We start from the raw sequence: 26,002 nt of genomic DNA on the forward strand, positions 1-26,002 counted from the left end.
GGGGTGGTGTGGGATGGGGATGGGGATGGGGGGGGTGGATCGGACTAACAAACACAGACCTTCCATCCACAACGTATGATATCCTAAGAGAAGTTACTCCTCGAAAGCCTGCAACACGTGTCAATGTGAGCTTGTTCCATGCAAAGAGTCTTTTTAAAATAGACCTCCATCTTCACAGGACACATTCCGGTTGCTTTATGCAACACAACTACCCGTTTAGGTTTAGGAACAGATCTTCGTTTGGGTTGAAATAACAACAAAAGTGCCGTTACCGAAGTATGCAAGTTACGTGAGAAAAACAGTCACTAAAAAAAGTTACTTTCCAAGTGTAGGAGGAGTGAAGTAGAGACGCTGTGTACGACTCTGGTGGCGACCTGTCAATCACAGTAGCCCCGCCCTAAAGCATCCCCTGCTTTATGGTCTGTTTTACTCTAAATTACCATAACTTACTAAATGAACATCATGCTGTATTGAAGAAGTCTTGAAACTAGAGATTGAGACCATGAACTCATGTTTACAATGTTTACTGAGGGAATACATCAAGAGAGAAGTAGAGTCATTGTCTCATAGACATCATCGCCCCCTAATGGTCAGTAGAGAGAATGCAAGTTTTAAGACACTTCTGCATCGTTGCCTGAACCTAACTCTTTATTCTGGAAAGACTGTATGAGTTTAACGAGCAGAAGATATCATGTGTCGCTGGCTATCATATGAACCGTATGTAGTTTGGTCTACCACGCATTTAAAACATGACACTTGTGAGGAGGGTGTGTGTGTGTGTGTGTGTGTGTGTGTGTGTGTGTGTGTTTGTGCATATGCGGCAGGTCCGATCACACACAAACACACACACACACACACACACACACGTGTTCATTCAGGTGATTACCGTGTGAGGTAATGACGACGCCACAGTTCCCATTCTGACTTACTGTGGAGGTGTGTGTCTGTGCAATCCCATGGATGTGTGTGTGTGTGTGTGTGTGCCTGTGCCTGTGTGCGAGTCCCCACGGTGCTAGTTAAGTATAGTAAGATAGATTTGACACCCGAGGCATTCAGCAGCAGTTTTGACGGGGAGTGTTTTTAGTCCTCTTTTTTTCCAGATTTTCTCTTCTCTTCGTCTCCAAATATCCTCACACACCCCTCAGCCTCCCCGCCTTCATCTCTCCGTCTGCATCTATTATTTCTCCCTCGTTCTGTCTCCCTGTTCTGTGCCTGTTCATCTCTTTCCACCCCCCCAAAATTCCCCCCGTACCTGCTCCTCTGCATTCACGCAGTCCTCTGTTTCTGCCCCAAGTTTGAGGTACCAGAGACGATTCGTCTCCTCCCCCGGCGCCGTTCCTGCGTTCCTGACTGTCTCTCGAGGTCCTTCTCTCTTTCCGTGGGTCGCGGCCTCCGACTCGACTGGACCTCGTTCGCTCTGCTCATCAGATGGAGAGCACGATACCGGCGGACCGCTGCACAATGTTTTACAAAGGCAGCTCATGCATTTTTCAGCGGAATATTTAAAGCGGCGAATACGAGATTGTGTTCCTTTCGTTTGTCTCCGTCTGTGTTGCTCAGCTCCGTTTGCTGTGGTGCTTTTCTCCCCCAACACACTTTCTGGAGAACAACGGTCCATCAGACTCATACTGTATGCGATGCTGTGTCATTCCTGTCATCCGTGTCACAAAAAGCACCCCAAATGTTTGAAATTGATCTTTAAAAGAAATTGCTTTTATATATCTCGCACATTTCACGTGGACAGCACACTTTGAAGTGTTAATCATCCTGGAAGCTGTTCACATCTTCATACATTTGCTGGGCCATTGAAGAAGCATCCGTTCCTGATCTGGAGGGCTTTTCCTTCTTCACAGAATCATGAAAGGAAATGGATTATGTCCCAGATACAGGTTCATATTTAGCATGTTTAGGGTTATAAACAAAGCACTGCATCTTGGGACAACGTACTGTGGAAGCTTTAAAAGCAGAACTTGACTCGGCTACTTGTTTACTGCAAATGAAGAATGTTTAACCTGATAAGAGGAATAGTTTGTCATTTATAGGACATTTGCTCATTCGCTCTCTAGCAAGGGATAAATACAGACTGGAAGCAGGGGGAAACAGATCTATCTGGTGTTCAAAAACACATCTCTCCAAAGCTAAACTAATAAACATGCTGTATCATGTTTAAGTGATGCATACACAAACAGAACTATGGTGAGGCTTAGTTTCTCCTGATAATCAGCAGCTAGTGGAGTGACTTCTACATTGTGCTATTTAGTGAACCCCTAGAGGTACGAGCTGTTTCCCCCGGTCCATATTTACATCAATACATTTGTCAAAGTCTCAGAAAGGAAACATTATTTATTCTATATTGAATACATATTACATTACATTTAGCTGGTGCTTTCATCCAAAGCGACTTACAATCATGTTATATTCATACACCGTAGAACAGCTATCGGGAACAATTCAGAGTGTCTTGCTCAAGGACACATCGACTAGGGCGGGGATTGAACAGCCAACCCCCTGATTGAAAGATGGACCTGCTCACCACTGACCTGCAGTCGCACTCATATCTAGGCTGATACTAGACTTTCAACATGGTATCAAACTTCTCTTCGTCAGTAACTCTCGCTGGTTCCAAGAGTTTGTCAAATAACTTCAGCACAATGGTTTGGTTCACACATTTTGAATTTTGAAATTCCAACTGTATCACAGAAGCTGTGGACAATGATAAGAATGTGCACTAAAGCCTTGGTTTAAGGCCCTTCACAACAGAAAGTAGCTATGGGGTGCCACAGTGCTTTGCTCTAGGCCCTATTTAATTGCCTGTACTTCCTTATTAAAGCAATTGTTTTCCTTAGATGTAAATGAATACAATATATATGAATTTCAATGAGCAATTCACTCACAAGCCATGTGTAATGATCGTTCTGTCATTCATTTGATCCATCCCTCATTGTCTCTACATCTGATGCACTTCTTTGATTCTGTCTCACTGAAACTGGAGGAAGGGCAGGAAAGGGAAAGAGGTCGTAGCCTACCTTTCTTCTGCAGTATCGCACTCCCGCTGCGCCTCCCTATGTGATTCTCCACGTAGCAGGTGTAGTTGGCCAGGTCTGTCTCGTCAACAGCATCAAACGTTAAGGACAACTGCATCTCCTTCTCCCCTAAATGCTCCCTCAAAATCCTGGACAAACGAGATGATAATAGTGAGACATTTCCCCCAAATGTGGTCCTTTAAAACACTTTCAAGGAAGACCAGGAGAACATGAACGTCTACAAAACATTTGATAGATTAACCCAGATTACTCCTCAAACTATAACCTTCAAGGAGGAAAGGAGAGAGGCAAGAAGGAGGAGGAGAGAGAGTGTGAGAAGGGGGAGGTAAACATGTATCAATCTTAGAGACAGGTGGAGGTCCATGCCTCTTACATTGCTCCACAAAATGCTGTGAGAGGAGAAAAAGGTTAGCAGGAGAGAAGGTTGGGGGGGAGAGTGGGGCTAAGAAATGATAAGTGGAGCAGTGTGGAGAGCAGATGAAAAAGAGGGCAGAGAGGAGCAAGGAGGCATGTGTAGGAAACGTTGGCGACAGCTGGAAAAAAGACTTGCCTTATGGTGAGGTCATACTCCTCTAAAAGCCTGCGAGGAAGAGGGGTGGGGGTGGGGGAGGGGGAAACTCAGATGGGACACGACGTGCACCTTTGAGTCGGATTTGAGGTCAGATTCAGCCATATTAGTGATATCCGAGTACAACTGTGCTGACATGGCATATTTAGTCAGTGCATATGGTCCAGGAGCATCACAGGTTGGCGAAACCTCTCTTGTCTCTTTTTGCTTTTTATCAAGTGAGTGAATGTCAAGGTATACGCAAAAAAAAAAGGTGACCTTGGAGATGCCTGGTAAACTCAACACTGTGCAAGTGGCATCAATTGTTTGTTCAGGGGACTTATTTCAGCAGTTGACCCATTCATTCTGTGAGTTTAGTCAAAGTTCAGATGTTCTGAATGATGACGTTTAATTTGTCCAAAACCCGCTGTATTCACGTTTAGACAATTGTTAGCACGATAAGAGGTATTTCACGATTTCATGTCGTAGAGCAAGACTTCAACATCTCTTAAGCTTGTCTTAACCACAGACCTTACTTGAGCCGTCTAACCAAAAACCCATTAAAAAAATTAAAATTGGAATTGCCAAAATGTGAACTTATTTCTGGGTTTTTGGACTAATTCCTGCACCGCTATTAACAAAATCTGTCCTGTGGTCCAAAGGGGAGGGAGGATTATTTCAAAAGCCAGTGTCTTGTGAAATGAATTCAGTGCCAGATTCTACGACTTGAGTACCGTATTTTTCGCACTATAAGGCGCACTTAAAAGCCTTTAATTTTCTCAAAAAACGAGTGCGCCTTATAATCCGCAGCGCCTTATATATGGATTAATTCTGGCTGTGCTTACTGACCTCGAAGCGATTTTGTGTGGTACACGGCGCTCTGTCAAAATGTTTTAGTACGACTTTGGTAAACTACAAAGCCGCACCGCTTGCAGCATTATGGTGCGTTCACACCAAACGCGTTGCGAATATTCACAACGCTTTACTAGCGTCAGTTTATTCGGAAGTCAAGTTGTGTTTATTTGTGTCTTTCGCAACCAGTTGCGAAAAGGGGGCATGGCTTATCTCTTATATATAACAGTTATAAATTCCTCCATCCACCACGGTTGAAATAACCACTAGTTCTGCTTTATACTTGTTGTGGACATCCCATAAACGTAGGAACATCTAAGGCCCTGGTGTTTGGGTTCATAACATCACCCGTAGGCTCACACAGCTCCGCCTCGATAACTTCCGCTTCCAAGCGCTACCAGAGCAGCAGCAGCCCAACGGGCGGAGCATCTCAACGCTGATTGGCAACTCGCGTTGGAAGATAAAATATTTCAACTCTGGCGAATTTCGCAACCAAACGCGTCTGTGCGTTGACTTCACATGGGATCCAGACGAGCGAAAGATTCGCAACGCGTTTGGTGTGAACGCCCCTTTACGGCCACCGTAGTCAGGAGTAATACATACTGTGCTTCGCCATAATATTACAGTGTGTGTGTATAAGGACCCCAAAATGGCACCTGTCAAGAGACACGCTTACGACGCGGACTTCAAACTCAAGGCTTCAGTCACGCAGTAGAACATGGGAATAGAGCCGCTGAGAGAGAATTCAACATTAATGAATCAATGGTACGGAAGTGGAGGAAGCAAGAAGATGACCTGCGCCAAGATACTCAAAGACACTTTACATGTTACATTATACACCGTAGACACAGCTACGGGGAGCAATGCAGGGTTAAGTGTCTTGCTCAAGGACACATCGACTAGGGCGGGGATTGAACTGCCAACCCCCTGATTGAAAGACGGGCATGTTAACCACTGACCCACAGTCGCCCTGCTTAATGCGCCTTATAGCCGGGTGCGCTTTATATATGAAAAAAGATCGAAAATAGACCATTCATTGACAGTGCGCCTTATAATCCAGTGCGCCCTATAGTGCGGAAAATACGGTATTTACAGCTTGAACCTCAGAGGAAAAGAGTTTGAGTGTGAATACGACAAATGTGGAGAGAGATTGTGTTTGAGTATAGAATGTCTTCAACTAACTTTTCATAAAACTATATTTAAACTGCTATCAGAGGGTGGGGAAGTTCACAACAGGAAGCAGAATCTGGCAGTGGTTTGAAACACAATAACCACAGCAAAGAAATATCAATATCAAACCAAACACAAGCAATGGTTACAGTACAATGCTACAGAATGCGATTATTTATTCACTGTATGTTTTGCATCAGTTGATAGTTTTTAAGAGGCTCTTCTCAGTATTAAACACCATGTAACTTTAAGCATGAAAAGCTATAAAAGGATTACATTTTCAATTGGCTGAATCTGAAATAAATAAAACTGCCTTGCAGCCTGGAGAGAAACCTACACACTTAATCCACACAGGGAAGACAAAAATGCTAAAGAGCATAATATTTCTGACTGAAAAGCACAGATTGAAGTGATTGTCATTAATTGTTGACAGCATGAACTGTACCAGCACAGAATTTTACAAATAGACACGGTTATAAACTATAATTGACATAATGGTAGCCTAGATTGCTGTAAAACTATAGAAACTCAGGTTTTTCTTATGCCAACCAGATATAGGCCTGAATAAAATCAAAAAAGGTAGATTTATTCATAGAATGGAATTGCTGTGAGATTTCACACAAATTAGCTTATTACTTATACTTACTTATAGTAATATTACATCAGAATGAACTATGGACAACGTGTGTTTATTGTTATTTCTAAATGTTTTGTGCTGTAGCCTAAAGTGTATAAATACATGTGTATATATACATATATATATATATATATATATATATATATATATATATATATATATATATATATATATATATACACAGACAGACACTGTAATTTATACTGCCCAGATCAATATGCTCTGTACAACGTGCTGTGGCTCCGTCAGAAATAGACCATGTGTGCTTCCGGGGTTCTTCTGAAATGATCTGTGGTGCATATGAGGTAATGATTGAGAGCCGAGATCCGCTCTTCTGGTAAAATATTGATCCATGAATTAATTTGCAGCTGTAGCCAGCTCAGGCAAACATTATTGACATATTGTCCCTGCATAACTTCACATTATATTTTTAACGTCATATCTCCATCCCAAGCTAATTTGTCTCAAGTGTGAACTAGCCTTCCACTACAATTGAATGACTTTATGTCTCCCAGGAACCTTTGTTCTTTAAAGAAAAGAGAAAAGGATAAGTTGGTCCTTACATCATTGCATATTCAGCGCATAGGGCAGGCCAGCACTGCACAAAGGGGTGAACCACATGGGACATATGCGGTCAGATCAGTCTCAATAATTGCAAATGCACATAGAGAGACTCACAAACGCAAACACAAAGATTCACAAATGCGCACAGAACAATTAAAAAATATGTTTGATTTACAAATGCACGCAGAGCGATTCACAAATACATTCCAATGCACACATAAATACATTGCGATTCATATAAATGTCAAAGAAAAGACAAATATATTTACATTTATACAAATCTACAAGCAAATAGAAGAATCCACATAGAAATGCAGAAATATATTTGTGATTTTGAGATGAGGCAATGTTAAGTCGTGGTTATGCTCTGAAACTCACCATGAACAATAATCACATCTCTCACTTGAGGCTTCTATTCAAGTGCTCGCATGCTTTGACACACAACCTTTTAGCACGAATGGTCGCCGTGGTAACGGAAGTCCTGACCCTCTCCATGTGTATGCCTGTCTCTACCCGTTCAGCAACAGGGAGGCAGACAAACAATAATCTGAAATGCGGTATTAGTAATATTACGGTCAACATTACAGGAAGGATTTAAAAGGTCAAAGGAGTGGGATCTCCTGTCGTGTGTGTTCTTCTCTCTGCGCCGGTGGTTCAGTGTGTGCATCGCTCTCATGTCCACCAGGATAGAGTGTTAGACGTGCTAAGATCCTCAAATAAAAACACATCACTTCTGCTCTTCCTTTTCTCACCCCACCCGTTACAGACCTCCTTTTCCTCTCCTCCTCTCTCTAATCTATAACCCTCTTGACGTCTGCTATTAAGCACACTCCTACTAAACTGTGTGTGAGCAGTGAACAATCATTCTGCCCATCTTTGATTGTTTCTAACGGAGATCCCCCCCTGTTCATGCTCATGCTGATGTGATCACACTGGGCAATTATTTTTCAAAGAAACCAACAACCAGCTCACGGCTGCTTTTGACACATTACATTGCATTGCCACTTTTATCCAAAGCGACTTACAATCGGGATCAATTCAGGGTTAAGTGTCCTGCTCAAGGACACAACGACTAGCGCTAGCCGAGGATCGAACCGCCGATCCTCTGATTGAAAGACAGACCTGCTGACCACTGACCCAGTCTCCACCGACACCATCAACTCCACCGTTCTGCCACTGCCCAACTCCACTCGGTGTCCCACCCCTTGCATCGGCAAACTGGGATCGCTGTGATTGACGTCATCAATTGCAACCGCTGTCTGTCATGTCTCAAAGTCTGAATCACAAAAGATATTGTGCTGATGACATTACAGGGTTTTACAGCCGAGTGAAGTTTGACTTTTTTTTGGTGCATATAATTGCAATGATCCCTGTGGCAAAGTATAAATGCAATGCTTATTAGCATTGAGAGGGGACAATTTAGCACCAAATTTAGCGCAGTTACACTCGTGCGTTACACTCTTTGTGGGTGCGTTACACTCTTTGTGGGTGTGTTACACTCTTTGTGGGTGTGTTACACTCTTTGTGGGTGCTTTACACTCTTTGCTCTTTGTGGGTGCGTGGGTGCGTTACACTCTTTGTGGGTGCGTTACACTCTTTGCTCTTTGTGGGTGCGTGGGTGCGTTACACGCTTTGTGGGTGCGTTACACTCTTTGTGGGTGCGCTACACTCTTTGCTCTTTGTGGGTGCGTTACACTCTTTGTGCGTTACACTCTTTGTGGGTGCGTTACACTCTTTGTGGGTGCATTACACTCTTTGTGGGTGCGTTACACTCTTTGTGGGTGCGTTACACTCTTTGTGGGTGCATTACACTCTTTGTGGGTGCGTTACACTCTTTGTGGGTGCATTACACTCTTTGTGGGTGCGTTACGCGGCTTCTTTTTGTTCCATTTAAGCGATTCTAGCATTCACGAAAGCCGTGCTTTTGTGAATTCGCCCCTTCAAGTATGTTGACAAGGCTCTTCCTTTGTAGCAGTGTGCAACCACATGGACCGATACACGCTGTGATACAGGCAGACTCCACTTTCTCAGTAGTATTCCTGGTATATCTTCCAAAGTTATTAAAAGATAATGCCACAGTCCCTGATTATGACTGTATTTAAGATTTTTAAAAAAAGAAGTATTTCTCTGGTTAAAAGAACCTCAATTCAATTCAGTTTATTTTGTATAGCCCAATATCACAAATTACAAATTATCCTCAGAGGGCTTTACAATCTGTACACAAATGACATCCCTGACCTTTGACCTCACATCGGATCAGGAAAAACTCCCCAAAAATAACCTTTCACAGGGAAAAAAGGGAAGAACCCTTCAGGAGAGCAACAGAGGAGGATCCCTCTCCCCGGATGGACAGAAGCAATAGATGTCATGTGTACAGAATGAACAGAGTTACAGAGTTACATAAACACATTACATGAATATGACAATGTATGAATGGAACTCCAATCCATGAAACAATCCATAAGACAGGGATTGCACTGCTGATGTGAATTTCAAGCAGATAAAGGAGCCTCTCCACACCACTTGACACTGTATTGGCCAGCGCTGCTTTCAAGTAAAAATATGAAGGAAGCATCGGCCCAAATAGAAATATTGCAATTGCAAATTCATTGCACATGATCGAACTGCCAACTTTCATAGCTGAGTTGCAGAATTGTTGAGTGGCTGGACCATTGAAGTGCCAACCACTTCAATATAGAATATATATATGATGTTGGTGGTGTGTTTGGGCATATTTTTTAAAAAAAAAGAAAAAATAATTCATGACGGAGACAGATGCAGGTTTTCAGAAGGAGAGCCCTTCAAAGACGAGAGTGGGTTAAAAAAAAATTCTGAAACTTCCTGTCGGTCGCGTATATTCACAGGTGGCCGCATCTCTAGGTGGTGTCGTAATAATGAGCGGAGAGCGTCAACAGTCCTCTCACACACACACACACACACACACACACACACACACACACACACAGTCCAAACGGCCGCCACTGCAGCAGGGTGGGAGGTGGGCACCAAAACGTGGACAGATGAATGTGCAACACAGCGGGAGTCTGCGCCATTGTTGAATCTGGAGTAGCGATGTGATGCGATCGGATTAGAGGAGGACTGGACTGATAGAGGGAGAACTCATCAGGCAAAGGTTAATTTAATACCACGGGGCATGATTAGTTTCAAGTTTAAACACTCATCCTCGTGCACGCTCGACGACACCATTTCCTTCTGGGAGAGAACGTTTCCAGAGGCCACTGAGTCGGCTCAGCGGTTCCATGGACCGTCCTTCGAATGGAGAACGCCGGGTTCAAGCTCCAGCAGGTCAGCAGGCGCAGCTCCTGCCGAAGTGCCCACGGAACACTGAGGACTGACACTGAAGTCCGGCCGGCTCCAGGGCTGCTGCTAAGTAGCTGACCGTGACCTCTGACCTCCCTGTGGAGGCAGCCAGTGGACGAGGGAACAGGATTTCCCTCGAGGGAGGAATGAACATTCACATTATCATTGGTGGGCTGAGTTGATGACATAGCATATGAAGGGTTTTGGGTAGGAGAGAATATTTTGCCTAGATTTTACTACTAAAAAAACTTTTTTTAATAATAAGGGCTTTAACTTCTTCCAGGGTTAGGAAGTTAGTGTCGATGGCTAAAGTCCAAAGCGAACCCAATTATAGTCGTGTCTTTTCCGTGCTGTCACACCAGAAGGCATCGTCGAGCAGCATCGCTCAAAAAGGGGGCCGGTGGAACAATAACATGGAAAGAGGAGAAGCGGTGAACCCAGGAGGGTCAGAGTCCTTGTGGTGCACTTATCCCCGCCAGACTCTTCACAGGCCGCCATTGCAATGGAGAAGGGGCACTCTGGGGGAAACTGCCGTACCATGTGAAAGTAGAGAGGCTGTTCAAATTAGCCAAACCGAATCACTGTTTAAACTTCTAACTTTTAAACGACAGAGTGTCCATTTACTGTCATTTACAGATGAATCAACGTGCCATCACTGTATATCTCCGACCCTTGAATTGCTCGTATCCATTAAAGAGAGTAACCTGTGCAAGAAAGGTGTAGTTCAAACCCTGGACAAGCCCAAGTGGTCAGAGGATTCATGGCGATAAATCCACGGCTTAGTCACATTTGGTTGAAAGAGAAGACCAAGTCCGACAGTTAAGCCATAAAAAAAAGTGTGTGCTTAACATCCACTATAATCAGCGAGCAGCACTCAAGTGCACAGGAAGTGCTGCAATGCCCCGTAACTCGAGTGCTGCTCGCTGATTTTGCAACACTAAAAAGTGTCAATAAATGGAACGTTACAGGGATCAACAGGTAGAGTTTTAAAGTCTGCCTCCAGTCATGTGCTCTAACCCTGCACACCTCATTCCATCTCTATCAGTATTGAGGGTTCTGTTTTTAGGTATAACGTATATATCTGCAAAAGTAATGTTCCCATGCTCCACATGTGTGTGTGTGTGTGTGTGTGTTGGTGTGTGCATATGTGAGCGTTCTGATGGTTTCAATGGGGATCTGGCAGGTAGTTTTAATGATATTGGACACCCCGCTGGCAATCAGGTTTTTCCCCCATGGAGCCTACTGTAATTTTACCCAATAGGGGAGAAAATGAATTCAATTTAACGTTATTATTAGTATTCATAATTTTTCTTTTTTTTCACGGAAAGTTGAGGAGAAATCCGTCAGAGCCCTCAATGAGTCATAAATCATACGACAGCAAATTAGATACTGACAGTGTGAGGAGTGCAGCTGCACTCAAGCCTTTTCTTTTTTTCTTCTTTCTTCTCCAGAAATTAATTTGCAATAGAACCCTGTAAACCTGAGAGGCTGTAATTCATACCACACTGCCATGCAGTGCCTCACAGTATTACGTATAATCACTTGTATTTTCTGTATTTTGGTTCATCTCCGGTTTACACCTGCTGCCGTGTATTTATTGTCCCTAAATATGAATTGAAGTCTCCTCCAGCAGAGGATGAGGGATACACACCGTACGTGGCTGAGGGTTCACGATCAGTCTGACGCCGGTGTCTTTACCTGACTTCACTTTCTTTAATGTGTCCCGCGAGCTCTTCGACAAACTTTTCTCCTTTCATCCAGTAGACAATAGGCCTTCTGTTCTCTCCGCTGTAGCCAAAAAACGCCTTGCAGTCCAGACTGAGGGGCATACCTGCAACACAAGCCACAACACTGTTACGATACACACACACGTCCACCAGGAGAGAAGGTTAAGGAAGGAAGTGGGGAGTCTGATGGAATCAACCCTATTATCATACAGGATATTGGACGACTCTGCCAATGATGACCTTTTTGAACGTTTTTGCCTTCTGCAACGTCTGCACATAGCAATATGTGTCATTTATAATACGGGTAGATGAAATCAAGCATTCTGATTGGTTGCGAGTGAGTCACGGGGTGTACTGTATTGAGCTAGAATGTACTGTACACCTGTTTACATTTATCTGAGCGTTCCATATCAGTGCAATGTTAGTCTATCAAGTCCCACTCGTAACTTTAGTTTATTAAGTTTAAACAGGCTATTTAGGTTATGTTTATTAACATAACGTTGTTATACCCAGTGCCTACGAAACATTTATGATGACGTGACGATTATTATTGTTTAAATATCCACCGCAGACTAAGTCCGACCTCATGGATTAGCACACACTTTTTTAATAGTGACAGCCGCCATCTATTCATCTTTCTATCCATCTAGATGCCAAAAAAGGCAAAACATGGGCTATTGTAGGCTATCCATAAATGCTAAATACAACAGGCTCTGTGGTACAGTACTTATAATATATTACTGCTGAAAGAAAGACTGGACAATGCTAGAAGCGCTCACACACACAGACACACACACACACACGCACACACACACACACACACACACACACACACACACACACACACAGACACACACACACACACTTAAGCAGACAGTATCCACTCGTGCTCTCTCACACACACACTCCTGTAAGACCTTGGAACCACCAGCTCTGTGATTACAGCTATCAGTGGTGATGATGGAGTATTAATGAGCATTCTAGCGAGCGCTACCTCGTTAGGCAGTCAATTAGCAGATAATTATGATAGACCTCGGTATTATCATAATGATAGCTCTATCAGCGCTCTATCCAGGACCGAGACCCTAACGCCGCGTCTTGTTGTCGACTGAACGCTGACGTGTGTCCGTGCGTTCAGACGCACTTTTCTTTTTTTGTGTGAAAGGGCAGCGAAGGTAAAACTGGTTCTAAAGGTTGAATAAACATCAAGTGGCAAAAACTGAATCTGAAGGAGTAGTTTAGCGTGAGTGTGTTTCTGCCCCGGTGTGTGTATGTAGGAGTGTGTTTGTGCGCTCCTGCAGTAATTGATTAGTACCCCGAGGGCGTGTTTGTGTTCGCAGCGTGTTATGGTGATTAAAATCATCAACTTTGTTTGCACTTGTGCTGCACGAGGGTTTGTGTGTGGGTTGCGCCTGGTGCTGTGTGAGTGTGTGTGTGTGTGTGTGTGTGTGTGTGTGTGTGTGTGTGTCAGCTCAATCACAACTATACCCTGAACTCCAGTCTCATAAAGCCTAGCGGAGTCATCATGTCTATTCACTGCTAAAGCAGCAAGGTGTTTATAAGTAAAAAATCAAAATACAAATTTAAAAAAAGCAAAGGGAGGCGCTGTGTTGTTTCCATTAGTCTCAAAGTGATGATTGACGGGGAGCTCTCTCAAGGCGCCGCGTCACCACTTGGTGCCTTCACACCTCGACGTCCCCGTTTCAACGGGTGTGAAAGCCTGCACGAAGCGCCCGCTCTATCCAATCACGAGTGAGGATGTCAGGGAAAAAGTAACATGACTCATGAGTCAAAGGCGGTGGTTCCAGTCTCTGTACATTCCCAACGCGGAGGTCCCGCCCAGAGAAGCAGGCCCTGCTCCAGCCCTCGGTTCCTCCTCTGACGAGCGAGAGGATCTACCTGGTTGTCACACGGCGACCTCTGTTTCCCTTTGAGGTCGTTTCCCCGTCGTCGGTTCTCACCTCATCTTTCTGTGTTGTGACCCGACTGAAACAGGACGCACACAGCACCACTCTGGTCGCTCTGCACTCGCCTTCCATTTAGCGCCTCTGTTGTGAGTGTTTTCTCCAATTCGATTTAATTAGGACGTTGACGTTTTAGGTCCACTGTTCTTTGCAGGCAAATTATGGCAAACAAAATAACAATTATTAGCGCAAGGTACAGAGGGTCAGAACCACAAATCATAACATAAGCGTTACATGAAACCTCAGCTCCAGTCTCTAACGCCCGGTAATATATCTATTTAAAGCCGCACTAATATTCTTCATATCCACAATGACGTGGAAGGTGTTGCTGAGAGCTCACGTAGAATTCTCCCTCTGATTTGGATTCCTTTGTCTCAGGCTCCCCAACGTGATGCTGAACGTTGATCATTGTGAAAAGATCAGGGTTTGGGTTGAGATTAGTATTGTTTAGCAGAAAGCAAAAACTCATTCAGATTTTCTTTACAAAAATTCAACAAAAAGCCATTTGGAAAGAAAAAAACATTAATGAACTCTTATTTATTTCATGAATCATAAAGCATTCAGCACCAAACCTTAGAAATTGAGAGACACTTTATTTATTCCAACATCGATATGCTGTTTGAACATCAAACTCAAGCTCAAATCTCAAATCATTCTCTGCCATATAACTACTAAATTATTATTTTCATGCGCAAAAGGTAGGAATTTCTCCGTGAATATACCATGTTCTGGTTTATATAGATTTTGGAACTGGCAAGATCCCAAATTCCTGGAGAAAGTGATGGTTCATATACATGAGGACAGAGGGAACTCATAGAAACACGGCGCGTCTGCTTTGCTTCCTCTGTCGCCATCGGAGCTGCTTTTCACATCATTAGTTCTTTCCTGGCTTTCCACTGAAATCTGTCTCCTCTCCTCCTTATTCTTCTCTCATTGTCTCCCCTCTTTGCTATTATTCACCCTCTATGCTTCCTCAGTCTTTCCTCTCTCCTCTGCCTTGCCCTTGCCCTTTTTTTAAATATCAATATCTTGTCTCTGAAAAATGTCAGAGGTGAAATAATCAAATTAATTTTGAAATAGCAAGAAATAAATCGTTGTTAAACACTAAACACTGTTGTGGCAGACGGAACAAGAACAGCTCGTTGAAGGGTTGTAAGAAAACCCTTAATGTGGGAAATGGATCACACTGACACACACACACACACACACACACACACACACACACACACACACACACACACACACGACATCCGTTGACTTGACAAGTCTGCATGACAAGAAAGGGCTGAAGTTAATAGACTTCGACTGCGATTCGTTTTCATAATTTTGTCATCTGTGATTCAGCCCCTTCATTAAACCTTGGCCTACTTATTACCAGCATTAACATTAAGTAAAGGTTATTGAAATTGATAGCGTCAGGGGAGCAGTGGAGGCGGTGCGCCGCAGTGAAGACGAGAGGTGCCCAGTTTACGGTTGATCCAGTGGTTCCAGAGGTTCACAGGCAGGAGACAGCTGCATGAAGGCCAAGGAGGACACGAGGGTCAGATGATGTGGCTGCAGACGCTTACGCATACGCATACGCATACGCATACGCATACCACGGGTCGCACAGTAGCTCACCAGAAGTTATGCACATGCTTGTAGTCTTTTCAGAATAAACTTCACAACTACACAGTCTTCACAGGAGACAAGTTGGATAGGTTTAGGGAACAACACTACTCCATTAGGTTTAGGAAAACAACATGAAATACTTAGTTAGGTTTAGGAAAACAACATGAAATACTTAGTTAGGTTTAGGAAAACATGATGAAATACTTAGTTAGGTTTAGGAAAACAACATGAAATACTTAGTTAGGTTTAGGAAAACATGATGAAATACTTAGTTAGGTTTAGGAAAACATGATGAAATACTTAGTTAGGTTTAGGAAAACATGATGAAATACTTAGTTAGGTTTAGGAAAACATGATTATGAAATACTTAGTTAGGTTTAGGAAAACAACATGAAATACTTAGTTAGGTTTAGGAAAACATGATGAAATACTTAGTTAGGTTTAGGAAAACATGATGAAATACTTAGTTAGGTTTAGGAAAACATGATGAAATACTTAGTTAGGTTTAGGAAAACATGATTATGAAATACTTAGTTAGGTTTAGGAAAACATGATGAAATACTTAGTTAGGTTTAGGAAAACATGATGAAATACTTAGTTAGGTTTAGGAAAACAACATGATTATAAAATACTTAGTTAGGTTTAGGAAAACATGATTATGAAATACTTAGTTAGGTTTAGGAAAACAACATGATTATGAAATACTTAGTTAGGTTTAGGAAAACATGATGAAATACTTAGTTAGGTTTAGGAAAACAATATTATCATGAAATACTTAGTTAGGTTTAGGAAAACAACATGAAATACTTAGTTAGGTTTAGGAAAACAACATGAAATGCTTAGTTAGGTTTAGGAAAACATGATGAAATACTTATATCTACGAATTGCAGTGCGTTCATTTTAGCAGGGATGGCTCGTTCAGGAACAGGCGGAATAAGACACGCAGCAGAAGGTGAATACTCCAACAATACTCCTGAGAGATGAAGTGATTTGCTCAACCACTAGTTGACACAGGGAACAATGTCATCTCCTGAAGGCTAACAATTGTGTTGGTGTGTGACGTCCCCACACACAGTTATAAGTTGATGGCTACAGAACAGCCTCGCGTTACCTCACACAATGAGGAGCAATGAGCTTATCAGTGCCACGCAGAGAGGTTCATAAATTGATTTCAACCAGGTCCCTGCGAGTTGGTTTCAGAGTAGCTAAGGGGAGAAAGTGTGATGTTGCATCCCTCTCTAGCAGTCTTTGAGTATCCTGTTAGCGTGGAGCGTGCTAACGTAGAAGATATCAGTGGTTCTGTGTTCCCGTCAAGACACGTAGGCAAGCTGACGGACAGAAAGATGACTGCTGGGGGAGGAGCGCCCGGCCTCCACCTCACGTCTGCTGCTCTTTTCATGCCGATGAGTTGTTGCAGCAAAGAACCTTTGACAGCTAGCTGCAGCCGGATGAGGCGCGCATAAGCACATTGCTAATGCAACAGCATGCTCCAGTGACATGGACCTAACCGACGCACTGATCTCTTCCACTCCAATCTGACTTCGGAGCTGTAGAGCTACAAACAGAGAGCTGCGCGCGGTGGGGAAAAACCCACCCGCGGTCTTAATGAGCCGAGTGTAGCCGGGCTTTAATTTAGGAGCGCCAATTATCAATTCTTGCCTCAAAACTCTTGTCACATACACATGGTGCTCGGCCTTGAGGTCAGGATCTGTGCTCACATATGCTCACATATGGGAGGTGGTGAGAAGACTGAGTTCACAGAGAGCATATAATTGCTAGACAATTACCATTTTTTGTTTGTATGACATAATACAATTAGCCAAAAGCCACTCCCTTCCCGAGGCTGTAGCTGAATGCAGTTTCAAATGGAGTACAATAACGACAGTACGAATAAAGGTAAATGGAGTGAAATCAATTAAACGCCATTGATTCCCAAAGGAATTGCTAGTTTGGTGGTGGAGAGAGTATCTAAGACCAGGATGTGAACACAATGAGTTCATTGGCTTCATTCTGCCAGGCGGCCAGGAGAGCTGACTGCTGACTGTAGAAGAGTACACCAACATCATTAGAATCCTTGAGCACATCAGGGCTCAGAGCCCCGTCATCAATATGAGATCAGACTTGTGAAGTCAGAGAAAGGAGTGTGTGTGGCAGGAAAAGTTTGGATACATGGACAGTGATGTGCACTGTACAGTTTAGTAAATCATTTGAGAGTTTTAGTTCATTTCCGTGCTTAAATGTCATCCTGTGTAGTTTTTTCTTCTGATATTTTCTAACAACCTGATGAGTTTTATGTCTTGGAGGGGGTCCAGCTGCCAATCACCCTGCTTTATGCATATCGGGGGTCTGATGGGACAGTCTGTCTGCCACAGAATAGGTGTGCTTGATTAGAGACTGAAAGCAGTAGAAAACTACCACATCTATATTTCAGTAGAGACATCTACATATCACACACACACACACACACACACACACACACACACATACATACATGTATGTGTATCTCAGATCTCTTACGTCTCTGTCTATCTGCTCACTTAAAAGCACACACAGTGTAAGACCTTTAGGTGGTTTGAACACTGTGTGTGTGTGTGTGTGTGTGTATGCGTGTGCGTGCGTGCATGCGTGTGTATGTGTGTGGACCAGGTACTGGGTGTATGGGGGTTGTCTTGGTAACAGCTGAGTTTTGGGTCTTGGGCTCCAAGGGAGCACAGCTGCACATGGCAACACAGATGGTGCCACACACACACGCACACACACACGTACACACAACACACACGTACACACAACACACAACACACACACACACACACTTACACACAAGCCCAGCTCAGCTGTAACCTGGGAGGCTGTTCACTCGGTCATTTAGTCTATTTACACACATCCCGCCTCCAACAAATTATGCCCGTTTCATTTTCAATCTGTGCTATTTTTAGGGATCCGTGCACGCGACAGTGACGCGGCTCCAAAGTCCTGAGTGCCAACGACAGTTTGCAGGTTTCAGAGTCCTCGAGTTCTCCATCTCTGTCGAGAGTGGCGATGCTGTTGCGCCGCACTTCCCCGTGAATCACTTCGTCACACACACGCTGTGTGTCGTGGTTTTTCTTCAGTTGGCAAATAGTTTCTATTTGTGCTCACCTGAAACGCTAATTGCATCCCGGTCCGTGTATGAACACGATGTCCCCGTGGCGGACCCATGAGCACTGGGTCACAATGTTCCGTTCTGACAGATGCGCATGTGATTTGAGCTCGATGGTGAGACCATCGATACGAAATGGAACGGTCCTGCACTCCAGCTGTCCGAGGGAGAAACAGCTAATCAGCAGATTGGATCTCTCTCTCCTTTTATTTCTTAATCCGTACACACAAATGAAAACATTAACAGGACACATTGTTTCAGGAGAGCTGCTGCATCTAAAGAGACTTTGCAGTTCTTTATGCTAAGCTAAATATGATTTAACTATATTTATTATGATTTCTGGGGGTGATTTAATGCCCAGAAGGCAGTAGGTCAGGCAAAAGGAGAACTTCTGCCTTCCTCAACAGATCGAGTGGATGTAAGTTTTCTTTTTCACCGTGCAATACTCAAAGTACTCAGTATTCATGTTCCAGAAATCTTCTGTACAATGCTGCTGTGTTTGTCTTTTCTCTTTTAATAAGTCTTTGCAATAACATTTCCAAAGGGAACAAATAGGAGGACTTTTCTTCCCTGCATGGTTTAGAAAAGAGTCCTCCTAAACATAGTTTACATTATGATACCAGCGGGTTGCATTGATGTGCAATTAATATATTTATGCATGTACACACACACACACACACACACACACACACACACACACACACGCACACACACACACGCACACACACACACACACACACACACACACACACACACACACACACACACACACACACACACACACACATATCCACAGTAACCCGATCTGTTCCAGTTCAAATTATCGTTTTTTTATATATTGAAAATAGAAATGGCTAAAAAAAAGCATGTTTAAAACTTGAAGTAGCTAATTTAAAATAGTTTCATAATATACTTTCCATTGATGAAGAGATGAATTCTCCAGAGAGCCCATGTGCAGACCTTCAATAGAATTTGACATTACAATTTCACTGGAGTATTATTTGATAAATATGAGATGGAGAATCACTTCTTGAAATGCCAAGGCTCAATTTCCTGTCTAACAGGAAATGAGGCTGCCACAAAGTAAAATATTATTATTATTCTGAATAAACTAAATATTTTCTCTATCTTCCATTTTTTTCTGTCTCTCTTATCTGACTTCATCTGTCTTTTGAGCCCCCTCCTTCATCGTCCACGGAGACACACACACACACACACACACACACACACACACACACACACACACACACACACAGACACACACACACACACACACACATTCATACAACCTGAGGTGATTCCCAGAGAATTAATAACTCTCTCTCAGGAAAGTAATACAAGGAAATCCAGCCTCCCTCTTTGTCCATATTTGGCCATTTCCTGACAGCTCTAATTAACCAAGTCCTTTATGCGTCTATACCTGACATTTGATTGGCTGGGGGGCTGGCCTTAATAAGAACAGTTTTAAATTAACAGATGAAATTAGATTGGCGATTAATGCAGATATGCTTGACAAGGTTAATTAAATGACCAGTCTCACGAGGGGCTTGTTTTAAATCCAACGTCACCGACACATTCACAGCTGATATCGCGAGTTTTCTCCCAGTTTTCCAAAGTATATCTCTGAGTGTCGCTTTAGCAAAGGTAAATCATTAGCATGTTCATTTTAACATGTTCATTTTAACATGGTGATTACCATAAACTCACAGGACAACCTCTGATTAGCCTCCACAGTGTGTACTTGCAGTCAGCAACGTTTTCACTGATTCATATTTTCCTTCGTAAACCATGGAACAGAATGACACCAGAAAGGACAAGAACATATTTTTCCATCCAGCTAACAATAACTTCAGACGATGGAGTTCATCGGTGGTTTTGGCCACTTCGGGGCAGTGTAATAACGCTTTGGCAAACAGTTGCCTCTTTACACATTCAGTAAGTCCAGCCGCCAACTCAAGGTTCTTTAAAGTGAAGCCAAAGTCGAAGGGCCTTAAAACTGCATTATCTCTAAAGGCCATCAGGGGGCGACTCTTGGTTTGTTTTGGGGTTTATTTTGCAAAAAGAAGTCTGATTGTATAGAAGTCTATGAGAAATTCAAATTTCTATCACAATTATCATTATCATTCGATTATCATGCAACTACAAAAGGTTTTATTTGGGGAGTTTTTCCTTTTCAGATGCGAAGGTCCAAGGATGTCGTATGCTGTGCACATTATAAAGCCCTTATTGTGTATTTGTGTACAAACTGGGGGGCTCAAATATTAGCAATCCCTAATGCAGTTTAGCACAATATGACCAAACAGCCACAACAAAATGAACATCGGGTTAAATCTCTTCTGACAGTGCCAACACAAACCTATACATAGATAACATTAACGGCAGGACTCTGGCATTGCTCTACATCAGATTGTCAGGGTGCACCTCATAACTGTGTGTCTAAGCAGAGGCCCTTGGTACCTTCAGTCCAACCCAGGTAAATAATCACCTGCCACCACTGGAATTTCGACAGACAAATATGAATAAAAATGATATAGGAATGAGCAGATGGTTGTGGCCTTGAGGGCGGTTGACTGTGAGCTGAATAAAGAAGCGAGAATCAACGGGGGAAGTAAAATAAAGGATGGAGGAAAGAAAAATGCAAGCGAGCCCACTTGAGGTTCGGAGTGCTAATAGTTTTGGTCTCAGTGGGTGTGTGTTGGGGGGGGGTTTCATGACAGAACTGGGTGGCAGGTGATGGCTGACTGACAGCTGTTACCCGAGGGGTCCCAAACCATCCAAGAGTGTTCTACTTCTCCAGCTCGGGGCCAATGGTTAACAAAGTAGACTAAAAGAAGGATTGCAAATTAAATTTGGTTCCTGGGTTGTTTTGAGTCATCTGTCGCCTGAACAGCTGTAGGCCTACAAGTGACTGGACCATTTAGATTCTGTGCGTGGCTTCGGGCTGTTCATATTATTGTAGCATTCCCAGCTGGACAGCTGCAGGTACTGTAGGACTGGAGAGAAATACTTTGGGTTGTTACAAAGTATTGTTGGTCGCTTTTACAGGTTATTTAACCAGACATTGTAGGCAAGGTCTAAACTATCGGGATGAGTATAAACACAGAAGGTAGCCAAGTGGATTAGCTACTGAAGCTAACGTACTAGCATTCAGATCCACTTCCAGGCTACATGCTAGCTAACTAAACTAGCAGTGTGAACTCACTCCCTATGTACTTCATTTGACATTTTATTTGAGAATCCAAAGTCTGAGTGGGAAAATGTATCCACAATGTAGTTCTGTCAAATATTCCACCATGGAATGAGACAATACTGCCTGCTAACAATCCCACAATGCAATGCTTTGTCACTGTTACCAGACTCTACAGCTGTCCGTGATGACGCAAAGTGAAATATGATGTGTAAGTGTCCGGAATTTCAACTCACTGCCAGCTATTAAGAAAATGACTTTGTGTCCAATAAATAAGGAGAAGTGAACGAGTGCATGATGGAGTGGTTTTGGACACAGCTCTGCAACAGCTGGTTAACCAGTAAACTATTATAAGGGAACAGAAGTAAGAGCGCTGTCCTGCTCGACCAGTTTCCCAAACCTTTTTCTGGGGATCCACTTCCTAAAAATGACAAACCATAACCAACTCACCATAAACCTTTATCTATAAATCATGAAAAGAGTGACTTTTAGCGTATCTGGACTCTCCTAACCATTTTACCGCCGTATATATCTTAAAATAGGTCAACTTTGATATATCATAACTTATTTTGATGCAGGTTTTATTGAAAACATACACAAGCTAAATACTTAATAAATGAGACCAAATAAACACATTTATGCTGAGTTAACCGGCTATCTCCTTCTTTCCATTTCCCACCCTGTCTTTGGGATAACTGCACTAGACTTTAAACTGTGACGCCACCTGAAGAAAGTGCTGGTTTTCTGCGCTAGCGTTGGTTTTATTAATGCAGGTGAATTGGCAGCTCATTTGGTCAGCTGGCAAGTTGCCCCAGCAGTAGAATGGATTTACTGAATTAGCAACAACATGTAATTCAAAGGTTGTGTCCTGAGTCAAATGTTATTTTTCAAAGCTTGTCGAGGCTTCCACCGCTATGCCTGTTATACTTATTTGGCCAAAGCCTCCCTTTCCCTGAACCTCTAAAAGAAAGTGCAATTTAACATGGCCCTCAGTCTGAAATACCATTATAATTAAACCCCAAAAATACAAGAATTTCCCCTAAAAAGTACCTTTGAGGCAACCCGAGTTGAAGCAACGGCCAAAGCATTAGTGCACTTCCACGTTGCGCACCATCCTGCCGTGTAGCCCTGCCTCGAGGTCACGAACCCTTTCCTCAGTCAAGATGAGCAATGCTGTCTATTGTCGCAGCGGAGTGAGTGTCAGCGACCTCTTGACCTCCAGCACTCATCTAAAAGTAATAGAAACAAACTATTCCACTTAAGACCCCTCTTTGGCTTCTCCCCCCTTGCTCCCGCTCCCACAGCTGTTCAATGTGTGAAAATGTTAAGAGCGGTAAAAAGTGCTGCCTTCAGGGACCAAACGCACACGAAGAACTCATATCCACATATAATGAATCAACTCACAGACGGATGAAGCTTCACAGAGAATGTGTGCATGTACAAAGACTGCTTTCATCTGCTTATCTTGTTCTTTCTCTTTCTATTATTCTATTTCTAACACGCGCTCGTTTTACACAGTTGCACTTTTGTCAAATTAACTTGAGACCAGCTAAACATATAATCCACAAGAAGAAGGAATTGGTAAACTCATTAAAATGTTACGAGGATTAAAAAGACAGAACGTTTTAAGCATTAAAAGTCATTATTGTCTAAACGAATGAATCTCTTTGTTTCAGATGATCCGCAGCTGGAGGTCTGGATTCACCCACAACCAAGGGAAGTCCCTGTTTTAGGGGAACTCTCGAGGATTATGGAACGACTTCACTTCACAGAAATATGTCAGAATATTCTTTGTGCATTTATTTAAGAAAATGGTGGTTTGCAGCTGTTTTTCTCGTCTGCAGCCAAACTTCCGGTGGAGCCACTTAAACCGGGCAGGAAACGCATTACTGGGTTTTAGAGGTACGCTCAAATTCAAATTTAACTCAAATGAGAAAACAACGTTCCTCATGAGGTCTAATTTATGTTGCTTTGTGTAGATTGTGACCATTTGTAGACAATTTTGCCATTATTTTGTATGAATTCTCTATCTGTGATTCAGCAATCTCGTAGAGAAAAAGTGTTCCAATAAACTCACGTGCATTAAATCTGATAAAACATCTCTAATAACTGACATATAGAAATTTATGAATAAGTCATATCCTCTCCTGTAAACTCTCCTGCATGGCGGAGATCCAACCTCACTCACACTGCAGTCATTAATCATCTCAGTGACATGCACACACGCACACGCACACGCACACACACACACACACGCACACGCACACACGTGCACGCACACACACACACACATACACACAGAGTGAGGGAGAGAGAGAGGGGGGAGAGAGAGAGAGAGAGAGAGAGAGAGAGGGGTTTAGGTAGATTTTCAAAGGGGATTTCTACTTAATAAAAATCCAATTCTGGCTCCACAGGATTCTTCTCCCACAGAGCGAGTGAGAGTTTGAAGAAGAGAGCGGGAGAGAGGAGAGACAGCGGGGGAAATAATTAGACAGTGATGGAGACACGGAGATCACAGTGTACCAAACAGCAGGGACTCCTGTTTTTGTTAGGACGGCGGCTTTCTGGGACCAAAGAAGAAGAAGAAGAAGAAGAAAAAAAAAAAAGAGATATTCTGAAAAGCTCTTAATTTGAAGAGCCTTGAGTCTACGTATGTGGTTTTTCTCACATCACATTCACTGCTTCACTATTCAAAACTGTGTTCAATAAATTATGAATAATATGTATACACTTTCATTTTTCATATTTTATTTTTACATTTTCATTTCCTTCTATTATTTAAATTTGTTAATGTTTCTGCCCTGTTATTTTATTTTATTTTATTGTACATAAACATGTTTGCTGCTGCTTCACTAAATTTCCCTTTGGGGATGAATAAAGTAATATCCTATCCCAACCAAGCCTTCTGCGCTGCATAATTTCCCATTGACGGCTCTCGTTCTTTGACATGTGACCAAACGGTTTGGGCTCCATAAGTCATAGTGACAACTTTAGAGTTGAGAACAACTCTATTTGGACTTAGATTCAATTCAATTCAATTCAATTCAGTTTATTTTGTATAGCCCAATATCACGAATTACAAATTTGCATCAGAGGGCTTTACAATCTGTGCACATACGACATCCCTGACCTTTGACCTCACATCGGATCACCGTCATAAACTACAGGCGTCGCTAAAATTCAACCTCAAACAAAATCGTAGAGATTTTGCCTGAAGAAAATAAGTTCAGGGTCTCAAACATCATGGAAAAGTAGATATGCTTCTAATATAATTATGATCTCTGTCCACCCACATTTGTTAATAACCGTAGAGAACCTTTTGACACACCTGGCTGACTCCATGCCTGTGGCAGATGTACGTATACCATATTGTTATGGTTTCACCATGCTGCCTCAAGGCTTAACATGCCTTATTGAATTACTCCAATAACTAATCAGACAAACTTACTCAAAAGCCTCCCATCGCGATTTTATACAAATGAACGTTGCGAATGAATGAATATTTACAGTCTCACCTCTCCCGGCATGCTTTTCAATCAAAAGCATAGCGGACTGTTATTGTCAGAGGTCAGAGGTCAGAGGTCAGCGGTCAGCGCCATGGAGCAGCAGCTCTCTAACACGTGTTCTTGAAGCCACGTCCTCTGGCTGGAGGACTGACACAAACACAAAAAGCTCGTCACATACTGCCGAGGCCTGAACACGTCCTTTGTCTCCCACATGGAGGACGTACGACTCCACAGACAATGCATCACAATAGAAACGCTTTTAAAAACCACGTCACCCTGACCCTAACTGCTTCTGGACCGGTGAAGATCCACCGCATTAAAACATGCCGACACCGCCAGTCTTTGAAGTCATGTATTCTTGGCTTACAGTAGGAGTGTGTTAAAGCTGCACAGTGACACAATGTTAATATTAAGATGTTTACATTAGCTCATTGTTTTAGTTTTATGGCCCGATATTTCTTTTTGTACTAGTTGGGTTCTCACGTAGAGGAGAATTCAGCAGCCAAAGGTACGGATATAAAGAGATGAAATGTTGGACGGACATTCCTGGTGATCAGAACATCAATGAAGCTCCAAATGGATGCTGATCCCTGAAGGGGGAAAAGGCAGCGGCCCAAACATTACCAGGGGTGGAGACACGTCTTTGTGGTGTTTACGGCTTGGCCCGCTGCCCCCAAGTGGACACAAGTATATACACAATATAAATTCAGCTCACTTAAACTGACATTAACTT

At 42.8% G+C, this 26,002-nt stretch overlaps 1 protein-coding gene across 1 annotated transcript in view; it reads right to left on the reverse strand.

Moving 5' to 3' along the window:
- il1rapl2 (interleukin 1 receptor accessory protein-like 2) overlaps positions 1–26,002 on the reverse strand; it is a 270,711-nt gene that overhangs the window by 13,433 nt on the left and 231,276 nt on the right. The window contains 2 exon segments of the mRNA XM_034543447.1: positions 3,027–3,172; positions 11,834–11,966. Of these exon segments, the coding sequence (XP_034399338.1) occupies positions 3,027–3,172; positions 11,834–11,966 (279 nt within the window).

The sequence above is a fragment of the Cyclopterus lumpus genome, chromosome 10, assembly GCF_009769545.1.
Source record: "Cyclopterus lumpus isolate fCycLum1 chromosome 10, fCycLum1.pri, whole genome shotgun sequence".
Taxonomy (NCBI): Eukaryota; Metazoa; Chordata; class Actinopteri; order Perciformes; family Cyclopteridae; genus Cyclopterus; species Cyclopterus lumpus.